Source organism: Gracilinanus agilis, chromosome 4, assembly GCF_016433145.1.
Source record: "Gracilinanus agilis isolate LMUSP501 chromosome 4, AgileGrace, whole genome shotgun sequence".
NCBI lineage: Eukaryota > Metazoa > Chordata > Mammalia > Didelphimorphia > Didelphidae > Gracilinanus > Gracilinanus agilis.
This window is the reverse complement of record NC_058133.1, coordinates 191565576-191580843: the sequence shown is the minus strand read 5'-3', so window position 1 is coordinate 191580843 and position 15268 is coordinate 191565576. Positions and strand designations below refer to the sequence as shown.

Below are 15268 nucleotides of genomic sequence, written 5' to 3'. Positions count from 1 at the left end.
CTTTCTTTCTTTCTTTCTACCCTTACTTTCCATCTTAGAATCAATACTGTGTATTGGTTCCAAGGCAGAAGAGTGGTAAGGCCAGGCAATGGGGGTCAAGTGACTTGCCCAGGGTCACACAGCTGGGAAGTGTCTGAGGTCATATTTGAACCTAGGACCTCCTGTTGCTAGGCCTGGCTCTCAATCCACTGAGCTACCCAGCTGCCCACAACTGCTTTCTTTATTCTCATTTTATAGCTGAAAAAACTGAGGCAGACAGGAGTTAAGGGGACTTCCTCTGGCTTATATAACTAGTTAGCATCTAAGAAAGAGTGGATATAAATTTGTCTTCCTGATTGTGGGGCAGCTAGGTGGTGCAGTGGGTAGAGCACAGTGCTTGGAATCAGGAAAATTCCTCTTTGTGAATTCAAATCTGGCTTCAGATACTTCTATTTGCCTTAGTTTACTCATCTGTAAAATGACCTGGAGCAGGAAATGGCAAATCACTCCAGTGGCTTTGCCAAGACCCCAAATGTACTCACAAAGAGTCAGACATGACTGAAAGATGACTTAATTTCCTCTCCACTATTTTTCCTGCTTCCCATAATATTTTATTTAGTCCAATGTCATAGTGGTTATTGGAAGTGTTAACACTTATGGCAAATTCAGTTGGAGGTGGTACTGGACATACACTGCCTTTTCTGATTAGGTGTAGTCATGCCAAGGAAGGGGTCTGGCTCATGACCTTTCAAGATGTGGGAAGAGACAAATGGGGCGAGTTCCACAATGGGTCTTTCAGTCATCAGGATTAGCAACACAGAACCAGGGGAGGAAATGGTACAGTTACATTGTAGACAGGGGGAACCCTGGCATAGATACAGTGGATCAGAGGATTATTGCAGGGAGAAAGAATGATCACCAGATACTACAGCAAAGTATTAGCTACTCTATCTTAGTTACTACAACTCTGTTAAATCAGATGAAATTCAAATGTGGATTTAGAGGAAGAACTGTGGGAGGAAAAATACAGAAGAAAAACAATTGCTTGAAAACATGGGCTGATGAGGATATTATTGGGGATGTAGACACTAAACGATAACTCTAGTCCAACTATCAATAATATGGAAATAGGACTTGATCAATGATACATGTGAAACCCAGTGGAATTGGGGGTTTGGGGGAAAGGGAAAGAACATGAAATATGTAACTATGGGAAAATATTTAAAATAAAAACTAAAAAAAATAAATTCAAATGTGAAAAATTTACTTATAATACTCAGAGTCCAGATTCTGAGCCACAAAACCACAAAACGTTGAAGCTAGAAGGATCTTAGAAATCCCCCGGAGCTCATAATAGAGGAGGAAGCAGAAAGAGAACTTTCTCAAGGTCATACAGCTAATTATTAGTCATTCAGGTATGGTTTCCTTTTTTAAAAAAATTTAAACAAACTTGTTTTTGAATTTAAACAAACTTTAACAAGATTTTTAATAAATGAGCTTCTTGTGAAGAGGAATCAGTTCTTTCTTTGAACCTGTATCCTTAGCACTTAGCACAAAGCCTGACATACAGTGTTGTTGTTCAGTTGTCCTCATAAATATTTGCTAATTGGCTGACTTAGGACTGAATCACTGTGGTCCTGGAAGAACTTTCTAACTATATCATGAAAGAAAAGGGGAAGGGGGAAGCAAAAATGAAGAACACTATCACATTTTGTTAAGCATTTATCATGAGCTGGGTGCTGTATAAGTGATTTACATATATTATCTTATTTAATCCAATGAACAATTCTGGGAGGTAGGTGCTACAACAATCCCCCTTTTACAGATAGGGAAACAGTCCAAGTGAGGATAAGTGACTTGCCCAGGAACATGTAGCTAATAAATATCTGAGGTGGGATTTGAACTTAATCAGATCTTCTTGACTCCAGGACCCGTTTTCTCTATCTGCTGTGCCATCCAATTCCCTCAACATGGATGCCCTTGAAATTTTACAATTCTTCTTTGAATTTTTCAAGCTACTGTCCATTTTCCTCATCTTTCTATTGGCCCTATTCCATTTTCAACAAGACTGCTCAGTCTTTTTTGTTTGTGTGCATTCCTGCTGCCTCTGCCAATCATAGGTAATTAAGACCTCTTACCATGGTACAGTAGATATTAAAGTACTTTCACCTTTCATCTCCTTGACTCCCTCACAACAATTCCGTGAGACTGGCAGGGCATGGATGGTCCTACTCATTTTACACAGAGGAAGGCAAGTCTGGTAGTGGAAGTGATTGTTCAAGATCACATGGTTCAACAGTGAGAGAAGGCGGCATTGGAATCTGGGTCACCAAGATTCATTTATTGCAATAGCTTTCTTACAAATGACAGAGATATTGTATTATCTCTTACAAATACCTTTGAGATTTCCCAGTGATATTGATTTGATAAATGTTCTGAATAGCATCAGTTTCTAATTTCTTCCCTCAAAACCTTCATCTTTAATACTTAGAATCATAGCTATAGATGAGGAAGGGACCTTTTGTGGTTCAGTTGTATCCAACTCTTTGTGACCCCATTTGGGGGTTTTCTTGGCCAAGATAGTGGAATGGCTTGCCATTTCCTTCTCAAGTGGATTAAGGCAAATATAATGGTTAAGTGACTTGCCCAAGGCCACATAGCTAATTAGTGTCTGAGGCTAGAAGTGAACTCTAGTTTTCCTGACTCCAGGCCCAGTATTCTGTTCACTGTGCTAACTGGCTGCCCTGGAATTTGTTTGCCTCAGTTTTCTAATCTGTAAAATATGCTAGAGAAGGAAATAGCAAACTATTCCAGTATCTTTGCCAAGAAAACCCCAAATGGGGTCACAAAGAGTCAGACAGGACTCAAATGACTAAACAATTTCTTGACTCTAGATCTAGCTCTCTATTCATAGAACCACCTAGCTGCCTTCAAGGCAAATAGAGGTTAAGTGACTTGCCCATAGTGCTCTAGCTAGTAAGTGTCTGAGGCTAGATTTGAATTTAGGTCTTTCTGACTCCAGTCCTACTTCTTCATTCATTACACTGCCTCAGAAGGGACCTTAGTAATCTTCTAGTAAGCCTCTCCATTTTACAAATTAGTATACTGAGGTCTGGAGAAATGAATGAGTTTCCCAAGGTCAAACAGGTTGCAAGCAGCCTATCTGAGCTATGAATTGCCAATTTCCTACTATCTCCAAGTTTCCCTCTTCTCAAACCAAAACACCGTAATTAACCATAAACATAGTGAAGGATTGTTGAGTCACCTTGTTTTTTTCCTCACACTAACCATGCACTCTATAGTTAAGATAATTACACAGTCAGTTATTAGGTCGATTATTCAGTAATTAGGGTTCATTATGAGGACAGATTTATATTATCATAATACTCAAGTTGGGAATATGAGGTGTTGTAATAGTAATTCAAAATAGATTCTCAGAATCCTGTGATCCACTTTCTGGTTTGGTCCAACCATGGTGGCTACAGTGCTCCACTCGGAGCCAAAAAGTTTTGTTCTTATTTAGCATGGCTACTTTTCTACCTTTGTGACCTTGGACAGGTCTCTGGGACTCAGTGTTCTCATCTGTAAAAAATGTGAAGGCTAGCTTAAATGAAAACCAAGCTCATTTTTTTTATTACCCTTGCTTTCTGTTTTAGTAGCAGTTCTAAGAAAGAAGAGCAGCAAGAGCTAGACAATTAGGGTTAAGTGACTTGTCCAGGGTAACACAGCTAGGAAGTGTCTAAGGCTATATTTGAACCCAGATCCTCCTGACTCTTGTTCTCTATCCACTGTGCTACCTACCTACCCCTCCCTGTTGATATTCTTTAGAGGAGTGACAGTTTTTGTACACAGTCTTGAAGATGACATAACCTAACCTGTTTTAGGAGTATCAACACAGTTAATAATACATGGAGAAAAGGTGGAATCCCAATAGGGAAAGTGGTCTTGAGGGTTAAAAATTTATCTTATTCTTTTACAGTAATCTTTTGAGAGAGATATGGAGGTGTCCTCCTCCCCCTGCCAAGTGACAGGCATTAGAGTTCTTGGGTTTTAATCTCCTCTTTGCTTTTTATCATCCCTGTGACCTTGTAAACTCCTGATGTTGTGGGTTTTTTTTTTTTTTTGCCTTTTTTGGATATTTCTGATGTTTAGCACAGTGCCTGGCTCACAGTTGATGCTTAAAAATTCTAGTTGACTGACTGACTGTCTGACTCAACCTCTCTGGTCCTGGTCCTTGGTTACCTCCTTTGTAAAGTGAGAGAGTTTCACTGGATGATTTCCAAAATGTATATTCATGGTGTTGTGCCACCCTTGCCTAGAGCCAGGAATGGGTTGCTTCTTACCTATGGTTTTTACTGATTGAGCCTCCCTTGTTTGTCAGAGAAGCTGCTTAAAAAGATGAGTTTATATAAAAAATGATAGGCCAACCCCCAAATTTATGTCAAATTAGATTCTTACAAGCCACATGTCTGGAGGCAGGTTACTTAACCTCAAATTGGACCTCAGTCTTCTAATCTGTGATCTGAAGGTTGTGTGGTGTGTGTGTGTGTGTGTGTGTGTGTGTGTAAGTGGGCAGTTAGGTAGCATGGTGAATAGGGTACAAGGCCCAGAGTCAGGAAGAACCGAGTTCAAATCCAGCCTCAGACACTTACTAAATATGTGACCTTGGGCAATTTGCTTAACCTTGCTGGCCTCAGTTTCCTCATCTATAAAATGAGCTAGATAAGGAAATGGCAAATCCTCCCAGTGTCTTTGCCAAGAAAACTTCAAAGGGAGCGATGAAGAATTGGGCATGACTGAATGACGGCAACAACAACAAAAATGCCTCTTTTAATTCTAGATCTATGATTTTAAGAAAATACTTGGAAACATTTACAGTGGGGGTCAGATAGAACCTTCATTTTTAAAGGATTGTAGATCTAAAGCTCCAAGGATCATCTAGTCTGATCCCTTTATTTTACATAGGATGAAATATGAAACACATTTGGAGAAATCAAATGACTTATCAAAGATACACAGGTAGTTGCAGAGCTAAGACTTAAAGTCACATCTCTGTTTCTACTGATTTAACATTCCCATAATTATCTAGGATGATTGCCCAGAAAAGAGGGAACAATTAAGATTTCTTAGTACAGCTGCCACTTACCTGTTCTTGAAGGTTGCTGATATTTTCCTCATAATGAGAGTAATCCGGCTTCTTGTCCAGCTCCCTTTTTTTATGCCACTCCAGAATTCGACTTTCAAGTTTTATATTGGCTGCCTCTAGGGAGTGTACCTTCTCCAAGTAACAAGCCAGGCGGTCATTCAGATTCTGCATCGTCTGCTTCCCATTCCCACCAATGAAGAAGCTGCTTCCTTGGTTTCCACTGAAGCACCCTCCAAAGCCCCCAGGTCCAGGGAATCTAGTGGAGGAAACAGAGACTCGAACCCCTCCTGCACCTCCATGGACACTGGGTGCTCTAGGGAATATCCCAGGCCTCCCCCGGCCATAGCCTGAGCCCTTGAAGGCAGCCGAAGGGGACTGGAAAGGACTTTGGCTGGAACTCATGCTCCCATCAGTCAGGAATGCTTTGCCAGGCTCTGCCTTCCCACTGGCACCTGCACGACTGAACTGCCTCCAGCTGCCTGGGCTCTCATTCTTTTATGCCCTTCCTTCTCTGTGGGAGTTCCCATCCCTCCCGGGCCACTGGAGCAATAAGATCTTGTCTTGTGCAATCTGTGTTTCCTCTTGGTCAATTCTGCAGCCTTTACGGGTTGTTGTCATTGTCATTTGAAACAACATACAGAGTTTTTTTTTTTCCTTTCCTCCTTTCTTGTTGGGGACAGTGAGGTGTGTCCCACAGCCCTAAGTATGTATTAGATTCAAGTACATTATTAATCTTAGGGTAGAAGCTTTTTGTGTTTCCCTTTGAGATGAAAGGAATCTGACACAGGAACAGATTAAAATCCAGAAAAGTTGATGGGGTGTGGTGGTGGGAGTTTCTTCATAAAAGCTGCAGAATTAGAACAAACACAAATACAAACACAAAAACAAAACCTCTCAATGTTTTAATGGGGAACAAAAAAATTACTAAAGGATTAAAGTCAACCAGATCAGAACTGACTCTAAGACCTTTAAGGATATTCTCACGCCAGGGAAATAGCAGTACCGGTCAACCACTTACAGTCCTGAGCTTTGTCAGAATGAAATAAAGAACATTAATAGAAAGTAGTTTCAAAGAGATAGCTTTTAACGTGCAAACCCTAAATTAGAATTAATTAATTAATAATTATATCCCTCATTTCCAGGGAGCCTTTCATCCTAGCATACCTGGAAATGAAACAAACTCAACTCTTGAGTTCTGTATGTAGCCTCTGGGAGGAATTCAACAGTTGCTTAAGAATCTTCTGACAACTTGGCAAAGCAATTCAGGCCTGAAAATATTGTATTATCCCCAACAATGGAGAATTAGAAGAAATGCTTAGGGGATGCTCTGAAGCATTTTCTTTGAAAAATAAATTTTATTCAGGTCTTTTTTTAATAACATCTATATTATTTCTTATTCTATCCTATTATTATTTATTATATCATCTTTAGTTAGATTATATTATTATATGCTATATTTTCAGTGATATTTTATGTGGAGAGTGGATATTCATATATTTTATAGGTTATACATATAAAATGTTTTATAATTTATTCATCCATTCACTCATTTATTTATTTATTACCCTTAATTTCTGCCTTAGAATCAATACCAATATTGGTTCCAAAGAGAAGACTGGTAAGGGCTAGGTAATTAGAGTTAGGTGACTTGCCCAGGCTCACACAGCTAGGAAATATCTGAGACCAGATCTGAACCTAGCACCACCTGTCCCTAGGCCTGACTCTCCATTTACTGAGTGACCTGGCTGCCCCTGCTTAATATATTTATACGAATATATAAAATCTCTTATTGTATCTTCCTTTTCTCAGAAAGCCATGATTTATAATGAATTGGAAAATTTAAAAAAATTAGCAAGATAAACTTATAGAAAATTATGATTACATATGTATATATATAAAATATGTACATATATAAACCAACATACACATATACCCACTCAATCATACTCATGTATGTATATATATATGATTCCAAATCCATACTCTTAAGAGTTGAGCACAGTGCCTGGCATAGGGCAGGTGTTGAATGAATGCTAGTTGACTGACTGCCTCTATCAAGAAGGGAATGTGGGGCGAGTGCCTTCTTATGCCTCATCTTTTTTTCCATTTTTTGTTCCAAATTTTACAAAGCCAAATGAAAGAAGCATTTCTGCTATTTGGTATTGATTCTAAGACAGAAAGTAAGGGTAATAAGTAAATAAATGAGTGAATGAATGAATGAATAAAACATACAAAGAAAAAGAACAAAATGTACAAATGAAATCACAAGTCTCCTATATGTTTAGCTTCCTTTTCTTCATATCTCTATAATAAATCCCATCCACTAATGTCCCAGCCCCTCTCCTCATCACAAAAATATCTCCAAGGCAGGCAACGTACATATAAATTAATATGTCACTTTTTAGATGTAATAGTTATAGTTTATTCTCCCAACATTAATTCTGTGGCTGAGTATAATGTTCTCCTGGTTCTTTTCATTTCACTGTTCATTATCTCTTGTAGTTCAGGTTTTTTAAAAATCAGTCTGTTTCTTATGGTGCAGGAACATTACATCATAACTCTATGCCACAGTTTCTTCAGCCATTCCCTAAATGATGGGCATCTCCTCAGTTTCCAATTCTTAGCCAACACAAAGAGAGCTGCTACATATGTTTTGGAACATATAAGTTCTTTTCCTCTTTCCCTGATCTCCTTGGGAAACAGACTGAGTGATGGTTTTGCTGGATCTAAAGGCATACTTAACACAATTTTAGAAATTTCTGCGTGTAATTCCAAACTGTTCTTCACATACCTCATCTTTAGGACTAAGTGTGGTCACTTTAATTTCCCCGCATTCAGTTTCTCTTGTTTTGTTGTTATTTATCTTTCTTTTGACATCTTTGCTGCCCTTGTGTGTATTGTTTCCCAAATTCTGCTTATTTCGACTTGGATGAGTTTACATAGTCCTCATGTTTCTCTTTCACCATCATTTTCTTAAATCACATTACACTCATTTTCTACAACTCATTTAGTCATTTTCCATTCACTGGGCATTTATTCCATTCCCAGCTCTTTGACACAGAATTCTTATTGTAATTTATTGTGATTTACTTTTTTTTTTCTAACTAGTTTAAGATTGCTGTTATTAAGTTAGTTATGTCCAACTCTTTGTGATTCCATTTGAGATTTTCTTGGCAAAGACACTGGAGTGGTTTACTATTTCCTTCTCCATCTCTTTTTTGCAGATGAAGAAACTGAGGTCATCGGGGTAAAGTGACTTGCACAGGGTAACATAGCTAGTATCTTTGGCCAGATTTTAACTCAGGAAGATGAGTCTTCTTGACTTTGACTTTAGGCTTATACTCTATCCACTCTGCCACCTAGATGCCCCCCAGTTTTAGGTTAAGTAATTCAATTAAAACCAAGCACCTATTACATATAAGACAGTGTGTTAGATGCTGGAGATACAAAGGCAAAATGAATAGTAGCTGCCCTGAAGGAACTCCCATTCTACTGCAGGATATAATATGGGCCAAAATAATTTTAGAAAAATGAAAATCTAGGTGAAACAGGCTATTACAGGGACAGGTAGAAACTGGGGAGGGGGCAGCTATGTGACACAGTAGAAAGAATGCTTAGCCCGGCCCACAGTCAAGAGGACTCATCCAAATGTAGAAACATCTGTTTGTTTATCGTCTCCTTTATGAGAATGTCAACCCAATGAGGGCAGGGATCTTGCTTTTGCTTTTTAGGAGCTTAGCACAGTTTTCTGGCATACAATAATCACTTAATAAATGCTGTTGCTGAATATGAGCTATGCAAAATAGGGAGTGAGACAAGTTGGTAACTCTGAGAAATAGATCAGCTATATGCAAAAATATAATATTTGCTGGTTAGATGCCATCTAGTAGCTTTGCCAAGAAAATTCCAAAAGGGGTCACAAAGAGTTGGACATGACTGAAAAATCAAGTAACAACAAGAGATTAGAGAAGGCTTCCTGGAGGAAGTGGTACCTACATAGATTTTTGAAGGAAGATGAAGATTCTGAGAGGTAGAGCAGAGAAAAGGACATGTTCAAGGAATGGGGAATAGCTAGTCAAGTCTGAGTGGAATTTGACATAGAAGCTGCCAAGGCAATTGAGAGCCACAATGTGGAAGGCCTAAAATACCAGGCTAAGAAATTTGTATTTTATTCACAGGCAAAGAGAAGACACTGAAGATTTTAAGCAGGGGGATGACATGAATAAAATGGGACAAAGCCAATTCCAGGCTGGCAATACTGGAATTTAAAGGAGTCTTAAATGATTAAAACACAAAAATAGACTTTAAACATGTAGTTCATTTTTTTGCTAAGAGTAGGATCATAGATAGAGTTGGGAGGGAGGTCTGAAGTCATTTTCTCCGAACCTCTTGGGGAAACTAAGGCACAGGGAGTATGCCCTCAAGTGACTTACCCAAAGCCACAAAGATAGTACAGAGGCAAGACTTCAACACAGGTCTTCTGACTCTACAGCCAGAGTTCTTTCCCCTCTGTTAAGTTATTATCCTGATTCTTTATCTGTCTCCCTTGGACAGCAAGGTGATACAGTGGATAGAATACTGGGTTTGGAATTAGGAAGGCTCATCTTCCTGAGTTTATATCTGGCCTCGTATATATATATATATAGCCTTACAAGCTATATAAAGTTGGGCAAGCAAACCCTGTTTGCTGCCATTTTCTGATCTGTAAAATGATCTGGAGAAGGAAATGGCAAGTGACACATTAGCATCTTCACCAAGAAAACCTTGAATGGGAGCATGAAAAGTCATACAAAATTGAAACGACTCAACAAAAAATCTGTCTCCCATAGAAGTTTCATGATTTATCCCAATTCCATTCATGGTTCTCTCTACTCTAGGTGCTTTCCCTCTGAGATTTTCTTCCATCTATTCTGTATTTATCTTATATGCATATATTTGTTCATTTATTGTCTCCCTTATGAGAATGTGAACTCTGTGAGGGCAAGGACTTTGATTTTGCTTTTTAGAGCTTAATACAGTTTCCTGGCAAGAGTTGTCACTTAATAAATGCTGCAGCTGTTGTGCAATATGAATTATAGGAAACAGGGAGTAGGACCAACTAGTAGTTCTTGAAGAAATAGATCAGCTATGTGCAAAAACATAGTATTTATAGTTAGATGTCAAAAGATCTGAAAATGTAGCCTTTTACACTGGCTTTTTCTTGCTCAAAAGTTTTTGAAAAGTATCTTTTTTGATTAAGGGAACACTTCCTTTGAACAGACTGAAAAATATAATCAATTTTAAAGGGAACCGCAAAGAAAAGGAGGGTAAAAAAATAATCATCCTCTTTTTTGCATCTGAAAAGAAAAATAGGAGAAAGGAAAGGAAAAGCAAATCAAGGGAACACCAAGACTTGGTCTGACATGTGGGGGCAAGAACCATTTTTGTTATTTTGGACATTTCTTGGGAGATTATTCTGATGGAAACAGTCAGGACAATTTTTGCTATGATACTTGCAGATTGAACCATAAAAGGAAATGAACAGGAACTCTTGGCATTGGTAGGCTGCAGCTCAAGTTGTCCTCATTTGCTCTAGACCCTTTAATCAAAGTCATTCATGGAAGGGTGATCCTGCCCCTTTAGGGTCTACTTAAGTGTCAGTGATTTGGAACCACAGCTATTAGGAAAATTACCTTCAGACAATCCTTGCTGGCAGCGTTAATGCTATTCTGTCATGTCCTATAATAAATCAAATGTTGGTAAAAGAAAAAATTGGTTAGCCCAAAAACGTGTCTACTTCTGCCCAGTTTTGAAGAAGTAGAAGGGTAGTTTTCTTACAAACCTAAACTTGTGCCATTGTGTCAAAAGATAGGCCAGGAGTTTCAGACTCTAAAACCTTTTATTTTTAAGGAATGTCAGACCGTTTTGTCTTTTGTGTGTGTCTTTGTATCTCTAGCACTTAGCATAACATCTTCCATATAGTTTTGGAGAAACTTTGAGTTTGAGGCAGGGGCAGCTAGGGTAGCATAGCAGGCAGAAGACCAGACCTAGAGTAGGGAAAATCTGGGTTCAGATCTGGCTTCAGACACATCCTAGCTGTGTGATTCTGGGCAAATCTTTTAACCTCAATTTCCTAGCCCTTGCCACTCTTCTGTCTTAGAAATGATACTAAGACAGAAAGTAAGGGTTTAAAAAAAACCCAAATGTTTGGGGCAGCTAGGTGGCATAGTAGATAGAGTGCCAGGTCTAGAGACAGGAAGACTCATCTTCCTGAGTTCAAATCCTGACTTAGATACTTCCTACTTATGTGACCCTGAATAAGTCACTTAACTCTGTTTGCCTTAGTATCCTCATCTGTGAGATGAACCAGAGGAGGAAATGGTAAACCATGCTATCTTTGCCAAGTAAACTCCAAATGAGGTCACAAAGAGTTGGACACAACTGAAATGACTGAACAACAACAATAAATGTTTGTTAGATTAAAAATTGACCCGGAGCCTATATCCCTCTTCCACCCATTTCAATGTCATTATTAAAAGAGGCCAGTATCTGGTGGATCTTATGGGAGAGGTTAGGTGATGAGCGAGTAAGCTGGGGCTGTGTGTGGGTGTATCAGGAATCAGAAGCATGCCCTGTCAACAATCATTAATTGGTACCATAGCTTGTCTGCATTTTTAAAAGGCCATCATCCTATCTCTGAATGTTTCCAAAGACAGGATTGCTATGGATGACAAAAGAAGAACCAGAACAATACTCCAACAGACTTTTATAGCAAATGACTTTTCAGGACAGATGATTAGTGGCTCTTTAGGCATTATTGTTCTATTGTTATCTTATGATTTGCAGGATTACTTTAAAATAGATGAGACATTTATAGAAACAACCTAGATCCTGCAATGACACTGGGGTAGAGATTTTACAAGGGCATAAATTTGTCCTGTTTTATATATTATGTCCATAGAGACCTAAGAAGTTGGTTTTTACTGAGTCTGTATTCCAAAGAGATCAGAGATTAGGGAAAAGGACCCACCTATACCAAAATATTTTTTTAGAAGTTATTTTTGTGGTAGCAAAGCATTGGAAACTGAGGGTTTGTCTGTCTCTTGTGGAATGGCTGAACAAGTTGTAGTATATGTTGGTAATGGAAAACTATTCCACCACAAGTAATGATGAACAAGATGAGTTCAAAAAAATGTGGAAAGACTTATATGAACTGATACAAAGTGAAGTGAGCAGAACCAGGAGAACAATGTATACAGTAACAGAAATATTATACGATGATCAGCTATGAAGATCTAAACCATTATCAGCAAAGGGGTTTCATGATGAAATATTCTCTACAATTAAAGAAGGAACTGTTGGAGTCTGATCAAAGCATGTCCGCTTCCACTTTATTTCCTTCATGAGATTTTTATTGAATGTGTAATATGTGTCTTCTATCACGACATGAGCAATATGGAAATATGTGTTACATGAAAGTATGGATATATCAGACTTTTTACTGCCTCATGGACAGAATGGAGGTTGGGAGGGAGAAAAGAAAACAATTGTCAAACATAGTCTACATGTAACAGAAAAAATAAAAATAAACGAATAAAATTTTTAAAAAAGAGAGGGAGTCTACAGATTGAAGATCTAGATTAAGGTGAATTGAGGAGATAATTGTCATAGTTTTTCAAGCTAGGAGGAGAAGACAGCATGAATCTTCTTCAGATAATTTATCAAACTGACATCCAATCAGAATCTTGAGCTGTGTTGGCTTCATGAAAAAGTGGTGTTCTGTCATTTCAGTTGCATCAGTCAGTTCAGTTGTTCTCTGTGATCTCATTTGGGATTTTCTTTGCAACGATACTGAATAGTTTGCCATTTCATTCTCCAGCTCATTGTACAGGTAAGGAACAGAGGCAAACAGGATGAAATGGCCCATGCAGATTCACACAGCAAGTGAGTGTCTGAGGCTGGATTTGAACTTAGGAAGATGAACCTTCCTGATTCCATGTCCAATGATCTATCTACTGAGCAACCAAGCTAGGTGATACAGTGGATAGAGTGCTGGGCCTGGAGTCTGGAAGACTTGAGTTCCAATCTAGTCTCAAATACTTATTAGTTGTGTGACCCTGGGCAACTCACTTAACTTTGTCTCAAGTTTCTCATCTGTAAAATAAGATGGAAAAGTGCTGAGATCTTATATCATGAAATACTGGAAATGCCTATATGAGGGATTTATAAGTTTAGAGATGTTTATAAAATGATTCATTAAATCAAGAGGAAATTAGTAGCCCTGTGAACCATTTTTACTAGCCTTGCTTACTCTAGCAGGATTTGGGACTTAGCTTTTTGGATCCTGCAATTAGTCATGGTTCCCCTCATTCTAGCATTCCCCACCCCACACTTAAGGTCCTATTTCTAGCCTTGTACTCCTCACTGCTGAGGAACAGCTCCTGTGGAGAGAGGCCAGCCATTCCCACCAACTGTCAACCAACTTCCACCCAGAGCAGACATTCTTCTGGCTGAAGTAACAAGATACCCTGAGGGAGCAATGGCAGGGCAGGGGGCAGGGGCAGCATTTACCAGGCAAGTAGAACAATCGTCACCACTTTGGCCAACATCTCCCCTCCCACCCTGATAAAGACAGCCCTGGACCCTGAATCCAAGAGCCTTAGAAATAGCAAAACTAATAGCACAGTGTTCCCAGCCATCATCTTGGGAAACAACCCCTGTGGAGATCCAACCTAGCAGTTTTCTTGTAGGGATTATAGCCACAGCTACTGAAAACCCTGAAAAAAAATTCTTGTTCAACATCAGAAATGGACATGATTTTGTCAGTGAAAATAATATTAAAGAAGAATCATTATGATATGCTTTGAAATTGTACCCTAATACCATGGGATGTTTCCATCTGGCTTATTGACGGCACCATCCATATGTATTGTCTCTTCCACTGGAACACAAATGCCTTGAAAACAGGGACTGACTTGATTTTCTATTTGTATCCTGAGCATTTAGCTCAGTGCTGTGGCATGTAATACGTGTGTAATAAATAATTATTCATTCATTCATTCATTTATCCCAATAATATCCGATGTGGAATAAATAGGTCATTACCTCAGTACTGAGTTGGTCCATCTTTCTTTGCTGTCTTTTTATAGTATCTGAAGTAACATCATCAACTTGTCTAAATCCCTTTGGCCAGTGATGACTATTTGGTCTTGAAGGGACCTTTACCTTGAGTGGCATGCTCTTAGACTGATTTCACATTAACTCTATCTCCAGCCCAAGCTATGATGCCTAGACCAATTGGGAGAAATCACTTCGTCCTGGGCAGCCAGATGGATATCCAAGAACTGGTGGGTTAGATGACCCTTCAGGTCCATTCTGAAATTGTTATTCTGTAAGCATAAGATAATATGTAAGGAAGTGTTTTTCAGATAAGGGCTATAGGAAATTAGAGATGAGAAAAACCATTGTAACTTAGGGCAGTGGGGGGGGGGGGACTTCTTAGAGAGATGGTATCCAATCAACAAATTTTTCTGTTACCAATTAGCAGGATAATGGATTCTAAATAAGGGGGGAAAGTGCCACCTAAAAGGATCCCTTGACATCCCAAAATAGGAGTTGCCTGGGCATGGCTGCAATAAATCTGCTTTTAGCATAAATATGTGATTTATATGTTCTGAGACAGCTTTGTGCAGGTTGAAGGCAGGGAGTAGCCAGGGCAACTTATATCTAACGTCTTATCTTTGGAAGAGAGGTACTGTCAAAGGTTTGAGAAAGTTTGATAGGTATGGCGCTAAATAGGTAAATTAATTTGGGTAGAATGGACATTTTTTCTTTACCGAATTAGAAAAAACTATAACAAATTTCATTTGGAATAACAAAAGATCAAGAATATCAAGGGAAATAATAAAAAAAAAATGTGAAGGAAGGGGGCCTAGCAGTACCAGATATTAAACTATACTATAAAGCAGCAGTCATCAAAACAATATGGTACTGGCTAAGGGGCAGAAGGGAGGATCAGTGGAATAGACTTGGGGTAAATGACATCAGCAAGACAGTGTATGATAAACCCAAAGAGCCCAACTTTTGGGACATGAATCCACTATTTGACAAAAACTGCTGGGAAATTTGGAAAACAATATGGGAGAGATTAGGTTTAGATCAACA

General features: G+C 38.7%; 1 protein-coding gene across 2 annotated transcripts in view; it reads right to left on the bottom strand.

The window, feature by feature from the left end:
* KRT23 (keratin 23) overlaps positions 1–5527 on the bottom strand; it is a 30969-nt gene extending 25442 nt beyond the window's left edge. For both annotated transcript variants that reach the window (XM_044671883.1, XM_044671884.1), the window contains exon 1: positions 5126–5527. In XM_044671883.1, the coding sequence (XP_044527818.1) occupies positions 5126–5527 (402 nt within the window). The remainder of the gene's footprint in view (positions 1–5125) is intronic.
* Positions 5528–15268: the final 9741 nt, after the last annotated feature.